The sequence below is a fragment of the Lasioglossum baleicum genome, chromosome 6, assembly GCF_051020765.1.
Source record: "Lasioglossum baleicum chromosome 6, iyLasBale1, whole genome shotgun sequence".
Lineage (NCBI taxonomy): Eukaryota > Metazoa > Arthropoda > Insecta > Hymenoptera > Halictidae > Lasioglossum > Lasioglossum baleicum.
In genome coordinates this window covers 1575729-1602651 of record NC_134934.1, presented here as the reverse complement: position 1 = coordinate 1602651, position 26923 = coordinate 1575729, and the positions used below count along the sequence as shown (strand labels likewise).

Sequence of the window (26923 nt, the reverse complement as noted above, 5' to 3'; positions counted from 1 at the left end):
AACCTGCAGCGGCGAGTCGCGGTTACGGCGTGTTAAAACTCCGAGTAATTAAAAAGGACGTAAAACCGGGGAACGGGACCGTAAAACTGTTGCCTCCCCCCATTCTTTATCGTCCTCCGGGCCCCTGGTCCAGCAGTGATACATTTTAATCGATACTTAATTAAGTATGCAAGTGCTGGGGAAGCCGGCCGGGCTTTGCGAGGCGTGGCAGAGATCAGAGACTTTGCCAAGATTCATCTTAAATCTTCAAGAAAACGACCTCGCAAATCATCTGTATTTTGTACAATTTTTTAGTGAACTCATTACATGAAGAACCATATTTATTCTTTATTTAACTTGTAAGTAGTCAAACAATTTTTGTGATGCATACTATTTACAGTTTCCTATGGTACCTAGAATTGATTAATTATTTATTCAACGCTGATACTAATTGTACGTGAGCGAACGATTTTTATATTGACTTATTATCTTTATAATTATAGAAATCATAATAGATTTACTTGTTTGTTTGGTCACCGCTTTACGATTTTTCAATTGATTCGTGGAGAAGAAAAACATCGATGCTTTTGGGGGAACGAATCGCCCCTGATTCAGGGTGACCGACGGCTTCTGGACAAGATAAAAAGGTTGCGCCATTAGCGCGTGTTCCCGGGTAAATACGTAAGCCACGCGAAGATTTATTGCTTTCATAAAACTGCCCCGCGGCCGGGTCAAGAGTTAATTTCCCGGCGCATCGACAAAAACGTAACTCGAACCCGACGAAGAAGCGTCTCCCCTTTTTCCACGATCAGCTACCGGAACCCAACCGTGGCGAGGCTTCGACCAGGCCGAAAAACCACCGGAGAAACGGTCCATTTTCCACCAGGATATCCCCTAGCCACCGGCCCTTTAATAAGAACTCGCGCGGAAGTCTTTTGCGAACCGTACAGAGAACGCCTTAATATTTTAATTGAAGTGTCTCGCCGCGAATCTCGGGGCCGACTGCTTCAAAACAGAGAAACTTCTTCAGGATTAAAAGTTGAAATTTTGATGCCCCGCTCAAACCCACTTCTACCTCTCGCCGAATTCGAGTGGAATAATTATGGGAGCTGCTTTGTTAGCACACCGGATACGTTCGTGCCAAATAATATTTCCTTCGTTTGCAAAGACGGAGTTAGACTTCTTCTCCCGCAAATTCTATTAAAAGATTGTAGAAGTTGCTTTATGGTTAATTAGATGTATTCTATTTTTTATACAGATGCATAAAATCAACAGTCTATTAATCTTACAACACAATGTTCACTGTAAAACCATTTACTGATATTGAAACAGAGATAATATTATTTTTAACAATGTTTCATACTTCATTGCATTTTCTGCGTTCATATTCGACTGCACAAATAAATGCATAGAGAATCACAGTCTAGCTATCATTGATCCAGGGTAAGTGTACCCATCTATTGCAATGGAAGTTATTTTATTTGAAATTCGAATGAATGGAGGTCGCAGTGTAGCTATCAATAATCCAGACTAAGTGGTACCTATCCATTGCAACTAAAACAATTTTATCTAAAAATAGAATACATGGAGGGGGCAGCACAGCTATCACAGCTCGGATATCACTATTTCGCAGTAAGTGTACTTATGTCGAACATTGAAAATAATTTTATATAAAAATTACACGGTGGAGGTCACAGTGTCGCTATCATAGTTTATCTTCTACTCATCTATGAGAAGTGTGTATCTCACTGCTGTTATTGAAACAATTTTACTTAAAAATTGACTGGATCGAGGACGCAGTGTAGACCATAGTCTAGCTGGCATTAATTTGGAGTAAATGTATATCTGCCTACCGCAATTGAAATAATCATATTAATATTAAAAAATTGGGTGCACGGAGGACGTAGCTATTGTCACGTCCGGTGGTTCAGCCAATATTAATAATTGATGAAATCAATCATGTATAACATTTATTTTATGAATTGAATACTTGCTCTAATAATGTTGTACGAGAAATAAAACATCAAATATCATAATTAGAATATACTTTTGTTTATTTAAAGTTAAATTAAAATATCAAATCATATTTAAAGAGTTTACCCAACTTCGATTTCTACGTTCCAATTCCACGATCAAAGTCACATAGAATTTAAGAAATCCTCAATCTCCCGAACCGAAGCCGATGAATGCAGGTAAGTTAAAAACTGCGTTTTATCTTCAATTAAAATCTTTCAATTAAACTTTAATTCTTTAATACGTCCACCTCAGGACATAACACTATCATTCTATCAATTTAATATTTCTGCTGCAATGAAAATCATTTCACATAAAAATTGAACAAGCGGAGGACGTAATGTAATTATCACAGTCTATACATATATCGCTGATTTAGATCAAGCGTGTACCTATCTCCTGCAATAAAAATTACTTTGAAAATGAATGGACGCAGCTTGATTTAAAAAAGAGAACTCTGGGACCAAAATGGATTTCGAAATCTTCGTCGATGGGGAATCCCAATACGGTGGAAGGTTCTTCGATGATTACATTAGGCACACAGTATCTTGTAACACGATCTCTCCTTCATTCTCTCGACGAAGCGTTCAGCGCGCGGAACAATGGCGATTTTTCCTCGTCTCCGGCTTCGGTCCCTTTAGACACGGCCAGTATCGCGACGTTACGAGACAAAGAAAAGTAATTTCGCGAACAGAGTGTCCTTCCACTCCGGGGCGAGAAGAGCATCCCAGAGTCCCGCAGGAAATTCAGTCAGAGGCGGGGATCGTTTTCCTCGGCCACGTCCCTTTTGTTCCTCGCGTTAACGCTAAAATTTACTTGTTGCGTGCCGCAGAGCTCACCCGCGACAAATCACCACGCCACCCTTTATGATTCCGTAATTAGTGGATGGTATTAATTACTTCGACGCGCCGAGAGTGTTCTGCGAGCCGACCGTGTTTCTCGAATTCGCGCCACACAGAAAAATATATTTCTTCATCGAATATTCAGTTCATTCATTATTTAGTGAACAACTTCGCGAGATTAATCGTCGGACTGCGAATAGTGGGCTCATTTAGGGCTGGAATAATCATCCCCTACTTACGTGGTGCATGATATACACCAACATTGAATAATTGAAACATATGGATGGTATAAAATATTATTAATGTTTTTACTGTTTTATATTTCACCTATCTATTTTTGTTATAACAGTGTTCTAGTATCTACATTTACACGGAGAAGAATCTACAATGTGTTCATTGAATATTCAACATTTAATTTGTATAGAGAATTTTCTGTTTTCAATCGTACGGATTCAGTGGATTTAAAATTATGTGAAAAGAATACGAAGGCTTGTGAAAATGTTCATTCTCTCTACTATCTCCTTTTCAAAATTTCTACAACCCGTGTTTCCATAAATGTTCGTCGTCAAATAATAGCATTAAAATTTCCTTGAAATTGAAAAGTAGAGATACGTTCTGTTAGACTGGCATGACAGTTACGTCTATTAAAGAGCAGCGAAAAATCATCGTACTTGGAAACACAGTCGCTCATTTCCGCCAACAATGCTGCAACGTCTGTCCACACAAATAGAATAAAATTTAATTACCACAGCTAATGAAATATAATCGAACGACCCGTGCCGCTCAGAAGAACTTTATCACTGGTCGATCATGACAGTGCGGATGGATTGGTCGTACGCATCGGGGATTAATAAGTAAACGAGTTCGTCGAGCAGAGCAGACTAGAGCAGAGCAGAGCAGAGCAGAGCAGAGCCGAGGCAGGCAGGCGAAAGCCCGCGGAGTTGGCTCGGGCAATCGAATAAAGTGCGAATCATTTTGAAAAGCGAGCTTACACCGAAAAGTCCACGATGCATAATTCCGCGCGGGTATCGTCCTCTCGGTTTCCGCAGCGATGCATTACCGATGCCGATCCGATCCGTCCTCGGGACGAATTACGAGCAGCGAAAACACCGTCAATAATTTCGAAGTAACGAGCGTTTTATTTACCCGAGCCGGTAAATATTTGCGCTGGCTTATATTCAGAATTATCGAGCGCCGTCGCGTCGCTTCGAATAAATGCCCGGACCGGACGAAGATATTCGAGGCGCAGCCGCCAGCCGCGCCGCGCTGCTCCGCTCCGTGGTGCGGTGCGCTCGTACGTTTTGTCGGCCGTATTTCCGCTTATTAATTAAAACGGCGCGGCGCGGCGGCGGAACTGTTTTCAGCCGGGTTTCGCTCGTTCGTTCGGAATTCGCATAAACAGAGAAATAGTTCCGGCGGCCGGAGACGCCACTTCGCGCCACGCGGCGGGAATCCCGCTTTCATTTCGCGCTCGCCGAGAGAATTCGAGCGGGCAAACTTCCGATTGCGAACGTCTCTGAACTCGCCTCGAAAAATCAATCACAACTTCCACCCCTGCAGCCTTTATCTCGCCGTAGTCTCTACAACCTTTTTGAATTCCCGCTCAAGAATTCTTTATGGGCGCGCACAATTGATCACCACGCTGATATTTTCACCGATCTCCACCGACGCTTCAAAAGAAACGCTTCGTTCCGTTTCAGCCATGTTTCTTAATTAATCGCGGCCCGACGCTCCGGCGAGGACCCACGGAAACGCTAATTAGAAGAACTCCCACCACGATTTCCGTGGACCCGCCACGAAAAGACCCACTTAATGACCCATCCGCGGGTAAACTGCGGCTACGTCTGGAAACAATTAACACGAAGGCGTGACGAATTCCCGTCGTAAATTATCGATTTCTCGCGGCGTTGATCCAAGACTAGCTCATTGAATTATATGGCGGTGTTAATGCGCCATCCGGAGAACGACCGGATGCGTCTCTGTCTTAGCACGATTCTTCCAGAGCTCTCTGTTTGTCGAATAAATTAACGCGGACGAGACGTTCGGGTTTGATGACTTGGCCGCTCTGAGAGCGCCGCCTTTACGGGCGCTGGGATTCGGACAGTCGGACGCTTACTTTGGCGAATTTATTTAACGGGGATTAGAAACTTCGGACTTTTGGTGTTTCGCGTAAGTGTTCTAGCAAGGTTGAAGTAATACCCAGAATTTTCGTTAGCAATTCCATTAACAATTTATAAAGTTACAATGGACAAACGTCAGCGAACAAATCCCCTTGACAGGAGAACTGAATAAAACGGACAGACTTCGACGGAAAATTCCCAACTGCCAGCCCGGGTAAAATTATTTACGTTCCACAATAAAAAGAGCTCGGAGCCACCAACGACAGCGCGTAATATGCCGAACACGTACGACAAATTGCAACCGGTTCTATCCAACAGTTTCGAAGAAAAACGCGTTTAAAGTTCGGGTCACCAGGCCATGTGACTTTGGAACCTGCACAGCTTTGTCAATTTTACGATCCTTGGATACGACGTTTTACAGAGACATTTTTGTATGGGTGTAAAAGAATTCGATGATCTATGAAGCATGGCGGTCGGAGCTGCTCGATGTCTATGGAAGGAAGGTCTGTTTCCAAAGCTGTATGAAGGCGAGGAAAAGGAAAAAAACAAAGGAGGACGCGCGGCGCGCTCTAATGGAACAAAGACACGCACGCGGGGGCCTCGGAATTGGAACGTATGGAATGAAAATTACACGGTAGATTTAATAAAGCGAGGATCATACGGGGATCCGCGCGTAATTTCGTGCGCAGTCTCCGGAGCCTCTAATGACGGTTCCAACGCGAGCGAGAGCATCGCCGTTCGGATTTTTCACCTCCGCCTTCGGGCGTTCGTCGTTTCTCGTTCCCCTTTGGCCCGAAACCTTGCCCGCCGCGCTGGACCGTTCGACTCGCCTTTCTTTCCATCTTCCATCCCTTCCATCTCCTATCTCTTTCCCATCTCCCATCTCTTTCCCGCTCCACCGCAAACCCCTTTTTTCTCGTGCACGCCGTTAATTCGTGCCGGCGAGCGGCTACCCTGATTCCGTCCGAGTTCCGAGTCCCTTGCCCCCGTTTCTCCCTCCTTATTCGATTACACAAACCCGCAAATTATCGAATGCTCGGCTCGCCACGCCGCCCGTTTCCGCCGACTCGATCCATTGTGCGCCCTCGACGGTGTACAAGCGATAGAAGTTCCGAATATCAATAAGCTCGCCGCTGCCATGAAGAAAATTTTATCCAGCGTGGCCCAATTGGCCTATTGTTGCTTACCAAGCCGGGGAACAACACGCGGCACCGCCTCGGAATACCGTGCGAGGTTCAAGAGACTCGTACAGCTCGGGCTTGGATCGTTTTGCAAGATGACCAAAACCGATTGCGAGACAAGACATATTTAGGAAACTTTTACACAAACATCAATTGAAAGGTGTAAAGAATCGCATAAAAATTACTAGAACAAACTGCAAGAAGCGAGCTACATGCTCCACGCAACTCGTGTCGCTTTCGAAAGGTACTTTCTATCGGAGAAAACAATTTCCCCAGAAAACTGTCAGCATCTGGGCCACGAGAACGGTACGCACAATGATCCGAGGCAACGGGTCAATTATTTAAAAAATTGATTGCCCTCACAGCGGAGCATTCAATTACCCCGTAGCTTACAGCGATTACATCGTGGCGAGGATTAGAACCCACCGAAGGCAGTTTGCGTCCGGCGTGCTCTCTTTACTGGTTGTTAATTTATATTTTCCCCGGCGTCCATTACATCGCATTAAGGCGTGCGCGGTAACAGCGCTTTAATATCCGGGACAGGGGTAGCGCCGGGGTTTCTAAGCATCGATACAAAAGAAGCCTGTAATCGCTATTGCATAACGTTCAAGAACCTCGGGTTTTCCCGGTGAATTTCACGATTCGCCGTGCCCGCCCTGTTTCCCCGAGGCACCATGGGTCTGCCGTCGTCCCATTGCACGTCTCGTTACGCCGTCATTGTTGCCGTGAAAGCGAAGATGTTATGATAGGCCGGCCCCGACCCGTTTTGCGGATTCACGGACAGAATAGGAGAAAAAGAGGGAAATGACTGGGAGAGACGGACCGAGATGACAGAGGGATAGGGAGACAGAGAAGTGGAGGCCGCAGAGACACGACCAGCCCCCGAGACTTCGATCCCTCTCACGGTTATCTGGCCCTGAATGGGCGCAAGAGGTAGGAAACAGCGCGTCGCCGTTTTGCTCTTTTCAGAGGGCCCCGGCCGACACTGCGATGACAGGTAGAGTGGCGGAGCAATTGAAATAACAACGGAACGTTAAGAAGGAAGCCGCTGCACCCGCAGAGAGAGAGAGAGAGAGAGAGAGAGAGAGAGAGAGAGAGAGAGAAACTCGGCCCGGGTGTGCCCGACCGAATCCCCCGAAAAGTTTCTTTGTAAAGGATCCGCGCGCGATGCGATGCGATGCGACGCGGCACGACACGACGAGCAGAGGAGGCATTCGTCTTCCGTCCCGGCTCCGACGAATTGCAAAGCGGCCAGAAAAATTGTCCTTTTGAGAGCCACGTCCCCCCCGATGCCGCGACAATGGCCCGTGCTCGCCGATGCGTTTCCACCGCCACCCCCGCCAACGATATTATCGTTCCTTCCGTATGAATTAGATGGCCGGGCTCCGCGAAAGCTCGTAAATAATTCAGAGCTACACCGTCGAGGGCCGCGTCAATACTACCCGGCTCCGTAAGCTTTCCGCGGGAAATCTTGAACAGGTACCAAACCGTCTTCTCGTTTTTCTTTCCCGCTCTTCTCTTTCTTTTTTCTTTCTCTTCTTCCGTGGAATCTCATCTCGCCGGAACGTCGCGGGCAACGCGACGTTTACGGCCCTCGTTCAATATGTAAAGGCGAGGCTGGAAACACTGCCAAAAATTCGGCGCCCCGTGAATTATTCCTTTGTCCCGGGATAGATGGTTATTGGTAGGTTAGACGATCAGAGGGTGTGGGTGTTCAGGCGATTAACCTGTTAACCGACGATCTTTTATTGGCAGTGGATGCAGGAGGTTCCTACGAGTATCTACTTTTCTCTAAGAGTAGAGAAATTTGTGTGGTAATAATACAATAAATAATACAATAAAATGATTAAAGACATTGCCGGCGATGAATCTTCCTACCGAGCCTCTAACAATTTGATGAGCCACTGCGAGAAGCACGTGTAAAACGACATGTGAATATCAGTGAACAAAAACAAGCGTCTCGGCTATTACGGGACGTCCTGCTAAAACAATAGCTCGTATTTCCACGCTTCTCGCCGCGGTTCTAATCCCTGATCGCGGCTCTAACACGAACGCAGGGTAATGTTCTCAGTCGAACACCTGGTGCGTCCTCGAGCGAGCAAACGTTTGGGTGATGGTAGCGCGGTTCGGAGCGGAATAATCGGCTGGTAGATTCGTGGGACAAGCGAAAGGACAGGCGTCTGGTATTTGCGGGACAAGCCGCCAGGACGAAATCACTTCCGTCTAGGTGTGGCGGGAGTCATAAGCCCATAAGCGACGAGCCGATGGAAATTGGGGCAACGCAACGCTACGGCAATGGCCACGCAACTGAACGCAACCCAAACGCAACGCTACGACTGGAGCTCTAGCAGAGCTCACAGAGCCAACAGCTGCGGCACCGTGGAGAATTCCGAAACGCAATCAATTTATCAGACGGAAACGCGAACGTGACTAGACTTAAGCATATGGCCGATTTAACGATGTCGGGCCCGGGGAAACTGGATCCATGACTGCGAGTACCGCCGGGAGATTATACACGTTACCCCGGAATATTTTCCGCGATGACACAAAGCCAACCGGCTTGCGACGGGGTTGGATGGTGAGAATATATTTGGTGGGGGTAAAGAGGGGAGAGGGTTGGATACGTTGAAAGGAGAGAGGAACGAAGCCAATTATGCGCGGCACCAGTGGCGAATTTGTTACGGGGTTGCGTCGCAACCGAACGCGACGACAATGAAACGACACGACCGCCTGAACGCGTTCAATGGGGAGAGAAATTTTTCGGACAGTCGAGGCCCGGCCCGCGATGACTCGCCTTTGTGCCCGGGAGTTTTCGGGTTTCACCCAAAACTGCCGCGCACCTTCCCTCCCCGTACTACGGCGAGCATGATTCTGCACGTTTTGACCGGGCGAAACGCCCCCGTCTACCACCCTCCCCTCCACTCCTCTCCCGTTAATTACTTTCTCGTTTTTGAACGGCGCCGCCCGCCGATTTTTTCTTTGTCCCTGATTAATGGATACGGTAAATGCTCGCGCGCAACCGGCGCGGCGCGACGTGGTCCTGGCATCGTCCACGAGATTGACAGCGACGGCGAAATATTTCGAGGGGTGAATGGTAATTTTTTCGTAGCTGTTCAATTTTGGCTGGAAAACGACCGATGGTCTCTCGGCTTTAATGGAAACGCGTGTTATCGAACGCGACATTGTTCGCGGACGATGCAGGTAGTAGCATTGTGCGCCGTTGCGATGCGATGGCCGCCGCCGGAAGTGCAGGTGCAAGTGGATTATAGAGTTTTGAGGAGGATAACTCGGTCGAGCTCGAAGGCTCTTGTTCCCGGTGACCTTGGACGTGGTAATCTGTTAGTCGTCGGAGATTAGTTTGTTCTTTGTATTTACTTGTAGTATGTGTTTCCGACATCCTAGTACCAGCGGGTGGCAAATCTACATATCGAAATCAGAAGAAAAAAAAATATAGCATTTTTTGTTTGGCACCTCGATTTCAAGAAAAATGTGTTTGATTAATACTAGATCCAACACAAACGTACACTCACGAACGTTTGAAACGTCGCTTATTGCTAATGAGAGGATGAACGGTCGATTGATTATTGTACACTCATGTTTTTGTTATCAAATGAGATGGTTGCTATTATTGTTTCTTTGGCCATTTAATCACCAAAATTATTTATACATTGACTTTAAATTCTCCAGGCAGCAGACCACAGCAGGATTACCTTGTACCTCAATGAAACCTCAAATTAGCGAATATTTTATGTATGTAATTAACTTGTTTATTATGTTCGCCGCAAGCAGCGGCGGTTCGAAATCTGTATAAAAGTTCAATATTTACCCATTGATTATTATAATTAGCCCTCCTAAAGGCGTTCAGCTGTGCGTTCCACCGGGAAAGTAACAATAAAGCTCGGAGAACATGTGGAAAATAAACATGTTTACTGGGGTGGTGTAATAATAATTTCAATTTTTGCTTCAATATTAACCGATCGAGGAAAACCTATATAAAGACGGCTTTGTAAACATGTTCTTTCACTGAGATGCGTTTCCAGCGAGGCATCTCAAGTATTATATGTAGATTGTAATTCAGAACAAAATTGCTGGACTTCTTTTAAATATAGAACGGATCATTAAAATTGCTATTAATAGGCTTCGCTGGAGCAGTGTTAAAACATCCCCTACAGGCGCTGCACACGCAACTCTGAGGGGAAGTTTCGGATCGCACAGATCTTCGTTTTATTAACGACCGTTGGCGGGGCGATTCTTCTTACTCAGCTCGACACGAATTTAAATGGAAATTACATCTAGGATTCGCGACGGATTCGCCAGACGCCTCTCTCTCTCCCTCTTTGATTCTCTCTTTCTCTCTTGGTGCTTGAACCGTAATAACGGTGGACGCGGAGTCTCGGCCCAACACGACGGGAATATCCCGCTTTTGTATCGGGAAGAGTGTAACCAGACGTGGCTAATTCGAAACGTCGGCTCGGGGAAAATAATTCCGAGGTCCGGAATGTTTTCGTTTCATAAATAAAACGGGCTGGGCACACGGTATCAGAGCGGCCAGTGAGCCACGATAGACCGGTGGCGAGTTTACACTCATAACATCTGAAAGTTTGCGCCCAGTGGCCGGCGTTAAGGTCAGTCTGTTATTTCCGGTGGCCGCGTTGCTCTCTTTCCCCGTTCGTTCCTCGTCTCCTTCGGCCTCTTCCTACGGCCCCTCCCGCAAACCCCATTAAATAAACCGTGTTTCGTTTCGCGACATTCGATAGCGATTCGATAGACGACGATCTTGGACATCTCGCCCGAAAAGTTCCGTGACTCTCCAACCCCTAACCAGTCGGGTTTACGGTGCACCACCAATTTCTTTCTACTGCACCGGAACTGGTCGGTGGTTCCTTCGAAATCGAACGCTCTAGCCAATTTACTGAGCCAGAACCAGCGACGCCGCTAAAATTTTATCCGATATAGATGTGCCGGTGTTGTTGCTCGTTCTGCGGGATTTATGGGGTGGCCGACACCCCTCAGGAATGATTGGGGATCGCTTTGACTCCTTTGGAAGGAAGTCACCCTATTTCTCTGGAGATTTATATTATTGTTAATATTTTACTGTAATGTATGAAAATGATTGTTGCTGAACGTTAAACGATATTAAGATATAAAGATGTCTATATTGTTTTAATTTAATTATTTTGTTCAAACCCTCGGGCTTTCCTAACGTCTTCATCAGCATCGAATAAATCGAATAAACTGCTCCAATTTCACGTGGAACTTTTATGGCTGCTGGTTCGACAAAGACCTCCGCGTTAAAGGGGCACGGTTGACCATCGAAGACGAGAAGGGGGCCACATGCACGCTCTATCGATTTATATCGCACGGGCATGAATCCACGAAAATTCTCGTTCCCTTCTGGTGACTCATATCCGATCCTACGCGCTAACCGAACAACACGCGAGGGGAAAAGCGCAGTAAAATGGGGATCCTGGAATGGTTCGTAAGAACACGCTGCTAGGCGGAGGTGTGTGGGGTCCGTTGGCGGCGGCGAAAAAAAAGTATAATCAACGTAACCATATTTTACAGAGGCTGTATACACGCCCGGCATATTACACTGGCTATGATAAAAATACAAGGGACGTCGGAGTGAAAAATTTCCACCGAGTGAAAAAGGAGGGAGGAACGATCTAATGTAATATTTTTCCGGAGCGCAGATAAACATTCCTGCAATTCCCGGCGGGAACCGGAACGATGAACACGTTAACTGGCCAAGCTACTGAAATACTACCTCGAAATCAAAGTAATTTAACTGTCGAGTCCGAAACTGCGGAATTAAAATATAACCATAATTAACTAATCCGCACAAATTTGTTATGACAGGGTTGGATGCGTTCGCTAACGTCAATAGTTGAATACAACGGTGGAAACAATGGTGGAAAAATGAAAACATTTCCCACCATCCCTTGTCCTGTTTTTAAAATATTGTACTATATGCTGCATAGTGCTTCATGAATTGTTGAAACAATTTGGCAAAACTCTCTGAATGTTGTGCTAGGTATTATGAATTTTAAATAACCACCTGTGTAAAATTAATTTTGCCATGTTCGTACGAAATAGAAGATCGTGAATGTCAGAAATGTATGGACCGCAATCGTACTGGCACTGGTGGCTTGTAATTGCAGTGTCTCAAAGATTTGTTCAGAAACAGCTGTTACACATCTGTTTGTCCAAATTGTATGTAAAATATTGAACTTTATGTTAAAATTCAGATCCCACGAGAATTCTAATACAATACGCGATACAAATATACATGTAGGAATCGTGTGACAATTTTAGCATTGAATTTTCAACTGGAACATACTTGCATACGTGTGTATATCTGAATATATTTGTATATACACGTAGATTCTTTAAAAATTGTAATCATTATGTATACATTTCAAAATACTAGTACTGCATTTTATCTAATCGCATTGAGAACGATTTTTACAAGAAGGACAGTGTCGGCACACTCCTGACTTGATAGGATAAATAGATGAGATTGAGAACAGTCGAAAGAAGAAAAGAATTTAAGAATATTGGCGTCCTGCTAGAAACTTACCAAAATTATTACAGAAAGAGAATTCTATTTGGCTCCGGTTTCACGTGACTGACGCAGGAAATTTTTATCTCGCATAAAAATCCGTCTAGTTATCAAGTACCACGGCGATCAAACCAAACCGTTCGCCGCGCCAGCCAGAAATTCAACTCCGAGCTGCCACGGAAAATCATTCAGCAAGCCGGCGGGAGTGTAACGAAGGATCTCCGAATTGAAAAGAATCGAAGAGGGTGGTATGAAATTTTCGTGGTGCACGCGACCTCGGGGCCTATGGAAATGAAGAGGAATGACGGCGTTGGCTGGAGCTAATAAAACGGGAAAAAAGGCGAAGGGGATGAAAGGGCGGGATATAAAAAGAGAGAGAGAGAGAAAGAGAGAGAGAGAGCGCTAGAGAGCAAACGCGAGAGAGGGAGAGAGTCTTGATAAGATAAGGAGCACGAAGCGCGTATTAAAAGTGGAAGTAGCTCTTAAGGAAGACGCAAGAAGCGGTCTGATGACGAAGTTAGAAGCGCGCGGCACGAGACGGGAATCACCGAGCGCTAAAGCGAAGAGACGCTTTCCAAATTGACCAAACACGCCACCGAGATAAGTCTGTTAACGACTTTACTGGGAAGCGGGGGCCGGCTGTGTTCTTGCCTGAGAATGAGGGGCACAGAGGCGAGGGGGGACGCGCCATGGAACGAGAAAAAAACCGTCGGGAGTCCGCGTACAAGACCGTGGCTAAAACCGCCATAAAAATGTTCACTGCGCAAACATTGCGCGATGCAGGTGCTCGCGTGTGTGCCGCTGGTCTCCGATAAGATTAGTAGAATCTTCTAAGAACGCGAAGCCAGCCGTGCCCGGCCGTTGTAAATTCACGAGGGACAACGCGTCGCTTAACAGACGCGCTATCATTTTCATCCTGGGGAAACGCGTCTCGCCGGCGCGGCGCGGCGAAGGATCCGCGGCCATTTCATTAGCGATTCGATGCGCGACAGGAAACTACGATCTCGCTAATGAGGGTGAAACACGCGGGCCCCCTGAAGATAACGAGTAGTAAATATTGACGTTTACACGGTTACGTGGCCTATTTTCCCTTGTTCTAATAAAGCCCGGCTTTTACAAACTCCTACGCGATTCTGCGGGATAATTAACGCTAAATTGTGCGATACTCGGACGCGTTTAATACATTAATTTCCCAAGGAGGAGTACACGTTGAACGCCGAGTGACTGGGTCTTGTGTGGGAGTCTTTGGAGGTGTGCTTAAAGAACTGTTGAAAATAATGAGCAGTTTGTGGTACGTTAAATTAGAATTTTATTATTCTTCAGCCTCACAGCCATGAAAAAGGACTTGGTTCACGCAATACAATGTCTTATGTCTACGACTAAATTATGGTATTTTACAGCAGTGATATACAACTCGCCCTTCCCCTCTTTTTTTATGTACAAATTAATGAGAAATTAGGATACTGTAGCTTACAAATTGAGAAAACAGAGTTTCAACCCTCGCACGCTCCTCGAGTGAAAACGATAATGTTTCGATATTATCGAGTACATATACAATAAAGTTCATACAAAATCTGAAACGATCCAGCACGATTGTCCCTCGGCGGTTCTAGTGCGAGTGCGAGGGCTAAATTCGCGATGTAACAATTACGAGTTCTATCTTACAATTTCCGTATAATTCGAAAGTATATACAAAAAGGATGCTCGAGGTCTTCGAAGCGTCGTCGTACTGTTCTCCAGCGCGTGAAGTATCGCGTTCGTGTGTTCGGAACAATACTCGTTAATTCAACGTGTGCTCAATGGAGTCGCCATTAAAACGAATCCTCGGCCGGAAGTCCTAGACGATGATGGTACGCGTTCCCAGAAATTTCATAACAGTCGTTAGCCCGGTGGCACAGATTTCTATACACGGAAGCCGGGCGTCCTCCGCGATTTACCAGCCAAAGTAGAATCGGAGACTCGCGCTCGAGATCGTCGCTCGTTATTCATCCATTCATTCGAGCCTCGCGATTCACCTGGCGGCGTGTTACGTTTGGGATAGCAGAGCAGATCTGCGAGGGTGGAGCTCTCTCTCTCTTTCTCTCTCTCCCACTATCTCTCTCAAGCCAGCGAAAGGGGAGCGGATATCTGCACGCGTTTTACTTTCGCGATCTGCCGCTCGGTCGAAACGTCAAGAGCCCGGGAGAGGTTCACGCCCGAGCAGAGACACGCCAGTAGAGGAGAGAACCAGAGAGAGAGAGAGAGAGAGAGAGAGATGTTCCAAAGGAAGGAAAACCGAGAAAGGAGCTCGCTCGCTTCGTTTCCCGTTTCCCTGGTTATCAATTCTCGCGAAAGGATATTGCGTTCTGCGGCGGAACATAATGGAACGTTCGTTAAACTAAATGATTTTAAAAACATCCTCTCGCCGATATTCACTGATCTCTGGCTCTCCGAGTCGCTCCCTGCTTCACTCTGACGGTCTTTTCGGTCGCCGCCGGTTCATGAAGATAATTTTAACGCTGGAGGTATGAAATAAGAGGATGGTATGACATAGTAAAGGTACTGGGATTATTAAGTGGTGAAGTTGTTAATTCTTTGTTAATTCTTTGAGGATGGTTGTATAAAATGCTGAAAATATCTCTTTTCGCGAGGAATATAATTTTATTGCAGTCTTTTATACTAGGAGAGCACGGAGCCGAGGCTTTTCTTGTATCAAGACTTTACAGTATAACCATTTGAGCACAAATAAAAATGCAATGAATATACATTTTCATTTTCTTTGAAGAGATTATTTTAGTAGCTTTAATCACTGTAACTGAAAGCGGAAATGGTATTTCCATGTGTGACAGCAAAGCTGTCACGTTGAAAATCGTGGAGGAGCTTATCGAGAAATTACTGTTGATCGGAGGAAACCACGTTGAAAGCGGAATAAACCTTTTCGAGGGCTTCGGATACAATTATAGCGTGGGAGGGAAAGCATTCGAAAGGATGTAGGTTGAAGCAGACAATACGCGCGAGAGAGGACAGCTGGAGAACGATTTTCGAGCGGGGTCGCGAAGCTAGGAAGACCCGGTGGCCTCGTAAAACACCTTGCTGACAATGAGGGGTCGCGGCGGGGTGGGTTTCGAGGGTTTGCGGAAGTGCATTTCGCCGGGGCTGGCGGACAATGCAACGGCGACGGAACGACGACTGATATGCCAATCTCAGGATGTAATACCGGGGCTTGTCGATACGCGGATACACGTCGAGCCAGCCGTCTTCTCGCGGTGACGTGGAACGGCTGTCCGGGATATCGAGGAACGTTTCCCGGTGGTCGAAGCGCGAACGCATCATTTTATTGTCTCCGATTGATGTATCGAGCTTCGCCAGTCGTGCATCTCGCGATTCTCTCGCGAAAACCGCACGGGAAGATCAACTTCGTTATGAAAAAAGATCCACCATTTTTGGAGAGGTTATGGAATAATGAAACTTTACCGTCAACATAGTACTCTTTCTCAAATATTTCTTGCTTTATTTCTCACTTCAGCATGAACACAACTGTGCGCGCAGTCTTACTCGTTCTATCTGGTGGGCCGAGAAGTATTGTCGGATTTTTCTGTTGGAGGATATCTCTGATCAAATGATATTATATTTCTCGAATTCGTAAGTAGACTGCGGAGATTTTGTGCATTTATAGTACGAATGAATAGTTAAAGTTCGAAACTGTACATACATTAGAAGAATTTTACTTCGATTTGTTTCTTCCAATCGACTCGGAACACTTTCATTTTGCAGAAAGATCTGCAGTCTACATACTCACGAGATCTTGCATAGTATGTACAGTGTAACAGTGGAACAAACAGTACCAAAGATTTTTAAAGTGCGCATCAATGATACTGTGAATGAAAGATCAGTGGAAGGATGGTTCTTACAGCTTCGTGACGGAGATTTTTACCGAAGATTCTCACGGAAAAATCTCCGCTCTAATTGCAAATAATTCTCCTCGTATCAAACAAGATACCACCGGTTAATTAGCGATATCGAAGTCCCGCTTTATGAACCATCCGGTTCTCCCCGAAAATTCCGACAGTACATTTCGTCCAGCCTCGTTTCGTTTCTCGTTACAGATCCGCGACCGCAGTATCTGGACCTGGCCGGTAATTTTTTCCAAGTAACGACGGTGTTTCTAGCGGTGTGCGTGTAATTAAAGCGTCCCGGCGCGGGTCCGGCACCGCACTGCACTACGGATCGTAAAGTTTATCGCGCGCAATTTGCGTAATGCGCGTAGAAAATTCTAATGAGCAAGAAGCGCACGGCCGCGCGGTTTCTTTCAATTAATTCTGGAGTGCGCGCCGTTTGACGCCTGTGACTAAATAAATAATCGAGCGTTGAACACGCTCGCCGCCGGCAAAAAAGACCGGAGACGTTTCCCGGGCCCATGGCGAACAGAAAAGGACCACGGTATTCGAACCAGGAATTAATTAAAAGAGAAACGCCGCTCAAACTTTCTCCGGCTACTCCGCTCGCACACGCGTGTCCACGCTGCTGTCATTCGGAACATTATCGCGAGACGTCGTTATTCCAAAACGCTGCACAATGGCGGAGATCAACTCTGCCCAACGACGCTCGCTACGAAATACACCGCCTAATTTTCATAATCTCACAAAGAAAATCCGGGAAATGCCTGACACGCTCGCGCAACTTCGCGGGTCGGTCTAGTTTGACGGCTGCTGAAAATTGTTTCCGCTTTTCCGCGTTTTTTTACGAATCAACCCCATCCCGTATAATGACGACTGCAATTCCTATCGAAAATTTAAAACGGAATTGATTAAACATGTATATTATTCCATTCTTTACACTCGTCTATTATTTCTGTGAAGAAAATAATACGGCAAGGGGTTAAAAGCATATTCCAGGAACATTACTGGTGAACTTGACAATTTAATAACACTGTTTGACATATGCTCTGACATAATGCCTGGGGACTTTGATTGAATTTTTCCAAAAAACTAATGCAACCAAATGCTTTGAAACTTGACAGATATATCTTTGGAGAAAGTTTACATGCTCGCTCAAGATTAATTGACCGCATTCTTCGAAGGTTGCCTAAAAAGCGCACCAAGTTCGGGATTAGAATATTCAACAGCGGTCTTTAGAAAAATTCCCTCAGTCGTCAAGCTAGAGAGATCTTTTCAGATTTCGAGTCCGGAACGACCACCCATCGAGGGAGTAAAGGGCTCGCACAAAGGTGGAGGGAAAAAGTCGTGGAAGGAAAGAAGGGGTAGGGAGCACCGGTACAAATCCTCTTTTAATTTCTAGCGTCCCTCCGGCCCGGGAAAAACGCAAGCAAGGTCGACGGCGAATCCCATTTGTCTTCCAGATTCGGTCCAGCCGTTGTCAGGTACAAATGTAAAGGCCGGCGGTAACAGGTACGCGGATCGCAGGTTCTACCTGTTCCCTCGGCAGACGCCTCAAGACTCGAGAACGGATAGAAGAAGGGGGCCCAGCGAGAGACGAAGAACATAGCCCCCTTTTCCCTGTTTCCTGTTTCGTTTTCCCCCGGTTCGGACCTCGCTTTCGGCCGGTGATCTTTCTCCCACCTCTGCTCTGTCTCTCTCAGTCTCTCTCGTCGAAAGTATGGTTGCGAACGCGGGAGACTCCGTGCAATTAGGAGGCGGGACACGTATTCGAGGTTCGAGGACGGCGAAAAGCATTTTTCACCGGTCCGATCCGCCGGGACCGGGCGAAGCCGATTTTTATCCGCGGTTCGCACGCCTCCGTGTCGTCGCATCCGTGTCGCTGGAAAACACATAAATACAAGGGAATTATGGGGACCAAAATTGCTCCGGGTACATTCAACAAAATAAATAAAAATAACAGAAGGTGACGTGAAGTGGGAGGGTGACGGTGACGATGGTGGCGGTGGTGGTGTGTGTAGGGGGTGGCTGATAGCGGACCAATCGATGGAAACCCATTCTTTTTTTTCTCAGTGCTCCGCTCTGCTCGACTCGCCCTCCCCGCCGCGCGACTCGTACATCATAGCCGAAATCGAAACTGACAACAAAACCCCACCGCTAGGCGTATGGCGTGTAATAAATCACGGTAAAAAGAGCACGATATCCTTTCTCCCCTGCGAGGGAACCCTGACGAAACCCTAGCTTCTCCTTTACCGTCTGCCTTTCGAGCTGATCTTACAAAGCGCACCTACACTCCGACGCCGAGACCAAAACAACTCGGAGACCACCATCTAGCTACTCGACCCTTTTCCGGGCTAGATATCGCCCTCGAAAATATTCGGGACACGCTGACTCGGATTGCGCGAATTTTTATGCTCCTCCAGCCACTCGAGTGAGCTGAGAACTATCTTCCTTCTGGTCTTCGTAAATCAAGTTTCGCGAGTTACATGTTCCCAACAACTTTTAGTGATGAGTAATTTATATAACATAATAATAAGTTCGCACATTTTCCTGTAAATTCCTGTAAATTAAAGCGTAACCCTACTTCTACCCATCCAACTATTTTCTTAAAAAATATATACGCACATATGCATATGTATATATATAACACGTGAATGTTATTCTTTTCCAACGCATTCACAATGGTTTTGATGAAAGAACGTCCAATCAGAAAGAGATTAAAATCGTCTAACATGGTTCTAAAAATCCATGGAGAAGTTAATAGAAGATTACTGGAGGTTGACGTTTCATTTCCACAAGGAGACAACAAGTTCAATACATATAAATTGCATATACACGTTAAAGATAAAAGTTTCATTGGAAACGTTCGATGATTATTCCATGACTTTCAGAGAAGGTGTGAATGCCAAGATGCGAATAGTAGGTAGCAGAGTTCCAGGGTAGCTTTTGCAAATCAGAGTTTCCCTCTTCAAGGGAGCGTGCTGCGCGACAGAGGCTTTAGCTGTCAGCGGTGTGACAATCTTCCGACGACAATGGCTCGGCAGTTCCCATTCACGCATTGTTCGTCTAATATATTTTTTGCGTAATCCCGTAAGACGACCGGGATCGAGGGTTATCCGTGGGACGCAAGCTGGGCCCGGTATCGGTGCGGCTTATCACAGGCGGATCAGCCGCTAATGGAAACGCCCGTGGCGTGAATGCGTCAGTACCGAGGATATATAAAAAGGGTCCTGGGCAACATTCGGTTCTGCCCTTTAGGATTCACCCCCGGGTAAACGAGGCGGTGACCACCACGGAGGAGAACAGCTGAAACTGAAGCTTGTCACGAGAGGTTAACGCGCCGGGGCCGGTTTTCTCTTCGGAACCTCGGTCATTCGATCCGTGGATCAGCTGAAGGGAGCTCAGTACACGTGGGGGTGGACGAGGGACATTGTCGCAGAAATCTGGGGGGTCGGAACGACCAATTGACTTTCCTAATTTTCTCGTACCGCCGCGACAAAGCGAGTGTCGCGATATTCCGCTTTATGCGAAGGGCGACACCCCTCTATGGATTGTTTTAGAGAATCGATTCGCCGGGGTGATGACTCTTTTCTCGGCAGATGAAAGCGGACTGATTGGCGGTCGGCTCATAATGGTAGACAACGTGTTGGGTTGGGGGTGGTTCGAGTCTGTTTTCGGAATGTCGAATTTGAAATTGTTTTGAATTTGTGTATTATCGAACCGGCTAATATCGTAAAATTTTTAAATCTACTAAAGTTTGTTTCAAACTTGGTGGATACCTTCAGGACACCTTTAATGCGCCTACAGTCCGCGGAGTATTATAAAATGGGCTCAAAATCTGTTTTCCATCCTCAAAATACTGTCACTCTACACTCACTACTGTTTTAAGTAAAGATACGCAATTTTTAGTCTTTTTTCTTTTCTAAATCAATGAATCATGTTCTATGTATATTGTGTACACAACTTCATAATACAATGTATATATCTACTATGAAAATATATTCGATCTCCTCTGAACAATATACTCGCACGATGATTTCATTACGGATAACTTCTCATCCCTGATTGACTACTTTGAATGAACCCAATATACCAAATAAGAATGCAACAATTTTCCAAACAGCGCCGAAGGGAGCATAACAACCTAGCTATTCTACCAGAGTTACAAAATGACAGGATTTCCCAGGAGAAGCGCGGAGGGGTTGAACAGGCGGTTCGATCCGCGGGTCTCATCAGTCGCGCTATTTACTATCCGTATAACGGCATCCCGAAAAAAGGTGTAAACGAAAGGAAGCGTATCGGTTTAATACAGATCAGCCTGTTATCGTGAAACGCGCTCGTCGAGGGTGGTTGAAAGGCGTTGGGTCGGAGCGCCGAATCGAGGCCACGTTAACATTAGACAGCGTTGAATAGGTTGTCGTGCAAACGCGTCGCGGGTGCTTCCATTAAATTAAGAACGACAACGAGAGAGGCAGGCCCGTGATAATCGATGAAAGGTAATGTGTCGGCCGCGCGTCTCGTCTGGTTCGGGTGTACGCGCCACACGGCCGATGCAATTGCGACGCGATATTCCTTTACGGGCTGGCAGGGAGCCATCCGATAAAAGCGACTTAATTGGTAAGTGGGTGAAAATTGTCGCGTACGTGGGGCGATTCCCGATCGATAGAGTTTTCAAATTTAACGGGAACAACGGGACAGACCCTCAGCCAGGGGTACCCCGACAAATTTCAACGTCGGGTATAAGCCGGTCCGCGTATACTTTCGGATCGGTCCATATGCTCCCGCAAAACCCTCCCGTCGAAGATGACCCCATTCACAGGCGCGATCACAATGGCGCGAAATGCGCTGCTGTTAAATCGGACTTGTAGGTCGAGGCCCGGCCCGGCCTGGCTCGTTCAATGGCTAGCACAGTAGTCTCGTTAGTTTGTCAGTCGGAAATGATATATAATTTCAGACCGTCGACATTACGGAGGAACTCGCGCGCTGTTCGAAGAGACCGGCCAGCCTTGGCTTTACGAACGGATCGAACCGTTTAAGCACCGCCGTAAACCCGTTAGAACCCCTGGGCACCGAGCGGGTTTTACTTAGAGAACGACCCCGGTCTCGAAGTTAACACGGCGGTGATTCCGTGTTGCAAAATAGTCGGGCATTGGAGTAGTATATGTATAGAGACTCTTGTCCGGCGCCGCGCCGATCTTGCTAGGGAACGACAACGACCAACGATAATTCCCAGCGTGTCCGGTAAACGATCGAACCGCGGACATCGATTCAGGGGGAAACCAGCTATATACGAGAGTCTTCTCGAATCGAATCGGGACTAAAGTGGAATCGGATTGATCGCTATAGAGTAATTCTTGATTGACGGGCTTGCTTCGCCAGGATTTTATGCAGACTCTGAGCCCCTACTTTTCAGGTGTCACCATTGTAGAGAACCACTCCTTAGGAGGGAACATTCCGAACTGACGTCTCCAGGTCTTGATGAAACTGTGTGAAGTAGTTCTTGTGAAAATATTAGATATATTTTTATTATGGACTTCGTCTGTGTTGAAGATGCAAAAATAAGGAATTTTCACCAGGTTCATTACAGCTTCAGGCAAAAGAAATTGTAAAAAGCGATGCTTGCTATTATCTGAAAATTTCTTTCCCACCTCATTAAGCAAACTAATGTTTGTAATTTTGCGAAAAAATTTCAAGACGTTTAGCCCACTGTGGCAGAAGTTACTCCGTTTTAAAGAGACTTTATAGCCTGACTTCGCGTCCCCCGAAAGTTTCATCAAGATCTGCAACGTCACTTGGGGACGATCCCTTGTTAGACTGTCCACCGTGTTCCCCCGTTCGGCGGACGTCATTGAGAAAGCGAAAGAAGCGCAAGACGATCGAATAATGTCTCTTACCTAAATAATGGCAGTTCTACGTCCATTGATGCTGCGCCGGGGGTGGCGGCGGCGGGGGCAACGGCAGCGGTCTCTCGAAGACGGGGATGGACACGTCCGGCATGGCGAACCTTAACTTCTGCCAAAACAACTTGTCTCCCCACACCAGCACGGTGTGCGAGGAGATCCTCTTTTTGAGATCGGCGTCGAGATCCCGAGGGCACACACCGCCCACCAGGAGCAGAATCACCGAGCGGCCCTTCCCTTTCAGAGCGTCCCTGAGCGCCGCTTTAAACTCGAACCTGGCCCACTCGCCGTGCAGAAAGTTCTTGGAGAGTACGAGGATGGTGCGTCTGGAGGAGTCCGCGGCTTCTGTGACCGCGTCCGCGACGTTGCTGCCGGCCCCGAGGTCTCGATAATGCAGACAGAGTCGATACGAGGTCTCGAGATTCGGCACGAGAATGGTGGAAACAAACGCCTCGTCGACCGCCGAGTAAGAGATGTAGGCGTCGAACGGTTTCTCCTGGTCCTCGAACGCGGCCGTCTTGTAGCAGGCCCTGAGGCCGCATCTGCTCGCCGCCCATGTCCTCAGGGCTCGCCGGTGCTTGAACGCGCCGCACACTAGCGCCACCATCGCGAAAATCAGCACCGCGGTGGCTAGCAGCAGCGGCAGATAAGTCTCGAGCGGCCGCGTCTCGATCACCGAGGTCGTGCCGGTTAACGCCGCGCAATTTACGACCGAGCCGTTCGTCGGCAGAGTGATAGGCATGCCGAGTGAACAGGTGACGCTCTTCCAGTCGCTGATCTTCGCCCGGTTGCGAGACATCCACTCGCGCACCCGGTCCAGGTACGAGCATTCACAGCTCCAAGGGTTGCTGGATAGACCGATGTCCACCAGGTACGGATTCTGGCCGAGCTGCCACACGGCGAACGTTCCCAGCCGGTTGTTCTCCAATCGTAACACTTCCAGCTGACGTAGCGGGAGGAACGTGCCATTATCGATGTACGTCAGCAGGTTGTTCTGCAGGTAGAGCTCCTTCAGGTTTTCCAGCGGCATCAGCTCGACGCCGTTCAGCACGCTGATCTTGTTGTTCTCCAGGTGAAGCACCAGCAGTCGTTTCAATCCGCTGAACGTGTGATTGCGGATCGCGATTATGTTGCTGTCGTTCGCATATAAGATCTGTAGATTCTTGCGGCCGATGAACGAGTGGGAGTTCAGCTCGCCGAAATTATTACCGTCCAGATAGACCTCGGTCGCATCCATGGGTAATCGTCCTGGGAGAGTCTTGTAGCCGGAGTTGGAACAATCGACCACGTTCGCCGACCAGGATTGGTCATGGTAGCAGGTACAGTTGGTCGGGCAGGTCATCTCGCAATCGCAGGCGTCGAAGTCGCAGCAATGACAGAGCGCGAAGCAGTGCGCCTTGTACGTGCAGAGGAACTGCGACGATTTCGCCTCGAGCAACGGTATGAACGATTTGTGGCGGTCGTATGGTAGTCGACAGTAGACCGACTCCAGGTCCATTACCCTCGGGTGTTGTCGCAGAGACAACGAGTTGATCCTCTGCAGCCACTCGGTGGTGCACTCGCAGATGAACGGGTTCCCGCCGATGTAAAACTCCGGCAGTTGCCTGGTGGTTGGTACTTGGGTCAGCTGGAACGCGGACAGGTTCATCTTGACGATCTGGTTCGCGTACAGGTCCACCCTGGTCAGGTTCTTCTTGTCGAGGAAGGTCTGCGGCTCCACGGTCTGTATCAGATTGTCGTTGACGAACAGAAGCTCGATCGAGTCCGGTATCGATCGCGAGTGGATCCTCGTTAGCCGGTTGAACGACACGTCCAGCGTCTGCAATCTCATCGCCTGTGGCGCGACGCCGAGATCCATAATTAGATTTTTATGGAGATCCATCCACTGCAATTTCTCCGGCAGGAAATTGTAATCGAAGTGCACGATCATGTTATCGGACATGTTCAGCCAGAGGAGGCCGGGCGCGCTCGCGAATATACCGGACATGTCCTGCAACAGATTCGAGTCGAACCGGATCGCCTGCAACGCCGGGTTAGCTGCGAACACCGAGTCCTCGACCATGTCGATCTTATTCCGTGCCAAATTCAAGATTTGCAGCGCGGGCAGCTCCGCGAAATCTTCGCTGGTCACGTTCGTGATCTCGTTCCCGATCATCCTTAATCCGTAGAGGCTCGACATACCGCGGAAGCCCGGCCGGTTCAGGCTTCTGATCTGATTCTCGCCCAGATCCAGCGTCCGCAGCATCCTCATGTCTTTGAGGGCGACCGGTATGCTGTCCAGATTGTTCCCGGACAGATTCAGGTCTTGCATACTGGAACAATTCCGAAAGGCATCCGGGTGAATTCCTTCGAGCTGATTAGAGTCCAGCGAGAGGAGGGAGAGCGCGAACAGACCGTTCAGGGAGTACGCGTCCAGGTAAGTTAATCGATTGTACGCTAAATCTAGCGTGTGCAGATTACTCATCGGCGCGAACGTGTCCGCCGGTATCGTCTCGATCTCGTTGTACTGGAGGTTCAGTATCTGAAGGGTGTACAGGTCTTTGAAGAGGGCCGGGTCCAGCTTGCTGATCCGATTATGGGACAGGTTCAAAAGAACCAGCCGAATCAGCCCGGAAAACGTCGCCGAGTTCAGCCAGGAGCTTGTCAACGCGTTCCTCGACAGGTCCAGAGCGACGAGCTGATTCATGTCGGCCACGAGCCCGGGCGACAGCACGCTGATCGAATTGTTCTGCAAGCGTAGCTCTTTTAACGACTTCGCCGCGTCCCGGAACATTTCCGTCGGCAGCGCGACGATTCTGTTTCCGGACAGATCGAACGTCTCCAGGGAACGGAGACCATGAAGGGCCTCGTCCGCTACCATCGAGATCGCGTTGCTCGACAGGTTCAACACCCTGAGCCGTTTCAACGACGAGAACCCGTACGCGGGCAGCACCGAGATCTGATTATTGGACACATCCAACGATTGCACATCTAACGAACACGGGAATGGTGCCGTGGTGGACTCCGGTTGTCGTCTAGCTGAATGCTTCTCCTGAATGTCCCTGAATCCCAACTCGGAGATGTCCTTCAGCATGTTCCATGAGACGTTCAGCGTGAGCAGGTTCGACAGCGGGCAGAACAAGTGCTCTGGTATCTGCCAGATGTTGTTCCACGAGAGATCGATCTTCTCGATCTGCGGGACCGCGTCGAACGCGCCGCTCTCCAACTCGAGACTGTACTTGCTCTTCCGACCGTTCAGGCTACGCACGGTCAAGTTGCGAAGGTCCCGTAGACCGTTCAACACTTTCGCCGGCCAGTGAACCAGCTTACACCCGGTCAGCCGCAGAGATCTCAGCCGCCAAAGCTGCACGAATCCGTCGACGTTCAGCACGCCCGACTCCAGGGCCTCGGTGTCCTCGCAGACCACGTTCACCGAGGTCACGTACTCGCTGGTCGCCTGGGAAAAGTTGGTTCTGAGGCTCCCGCCGCCCACATACCGGTGGACGCAGGTGACCGCCCCATCCTGCCGCGAATCCCACGAACAGTTCTCCGGCAGGTCGAGCCTAGGCGGCAGCTCGCTGGTCACCGCGAGCACGTGGCACGCCGGGATCAGCAGACAGTAGAAGCAGGCCAACGGCAAGGACAGCGGCAACACCGATCCACCGCGGAGCCTGACCACGGGATCGACCAGGCCGCGCATCTTTTAGCGTTCTCGGTGCCTTCTTCTTCCCTCGGCCGCGCACCTACTGATCATCACACAAAACCACCCCCTCGCGTCGCCTGACTCACTAACGCACGCTGTCGTCGCACGTATACGCCCTCCAATATTTACTCCGACCGACTGTCATGTGTGGCCCCCGCTGCAATCGATACGCGAAACTTCCCACGGCACCTGTCTCCGCTAAGATCCGACCATCCGGTGCAATCCCGACTTCCGCCGACTCCGGGGGCCCCCAACAACCTGACCCCGTCGTCCGCGATCGTAACCGGCGACCAACACTTCGAGATTTCACACTTCACACGGCCCGACTCCGGACACTCTTCCGGGACCAATTGTTTACGGAACAAATTCAAGTTTTCGAAAGACTGTATTCTATATCGAGACTCCGTCCCTTATTCCATCTGATCCTTCATTCAGAGTTAGGTAATCCAGAAGAGTTACTCCGAAAAAAATCTTGCGACTCTGTGATCCTACGAAGGATCAAAATCCTTCCGGATAGAAATGGTTCGAAGTGTCCAATGCACAGTTTATTATCCGCGAAATGGATGAACACTGTCTGACGGTTGTCGTCTCTGTTCACCGAAATCCCATCGCGGGAGTACTACGAGAGGAAGCTCGACACCGTTCGCTGGAGCAAGAGAGAGGAGACTGAACCGTAGGGTACCGACCGGCAGGGTACGAAACCGAGAACACCGTAGCACTCGGTACGGCGGCCACCGCGCAACTGACGCTTCGGATCTCCTCAGCATCT

General features: G+C 48.1%; 1 protein-coding gene across 3 annotated transcripts in view; it reads right to left on the bottom strand.

Moving 5' to 3' along the window:
• The window catches only part of Toll-6 (Toll-like receptor 6), a 62953-nt gene extending 36030 nt beyond the window's left edge, over positions 1–26923 (bottom strand). The window contains exons 1-2 of one of the 3 annotated variants that reach the window (XM_076426621.1): positions 22467–26923; positions 1–18454 (exon numbers count right to left, since the gene is read on the bottom strand). The exon at positions 1–18454 is cut by the window's left edge and continues 14107 nt beyond it. In XM_076426621.1, the coding sequence (XP_076282736.1) occupies positions 22483–26151 (3669 nt within the window). In that variant the 5' untranslated portion in view covers positions 26152–26923 and the 3' untranslated portion in view covers positions 1–18454; positions 22467–22482. The other 2 variants (XM_076426620.1, XM_076426619.1) reach the window with 2 other exon arrangements.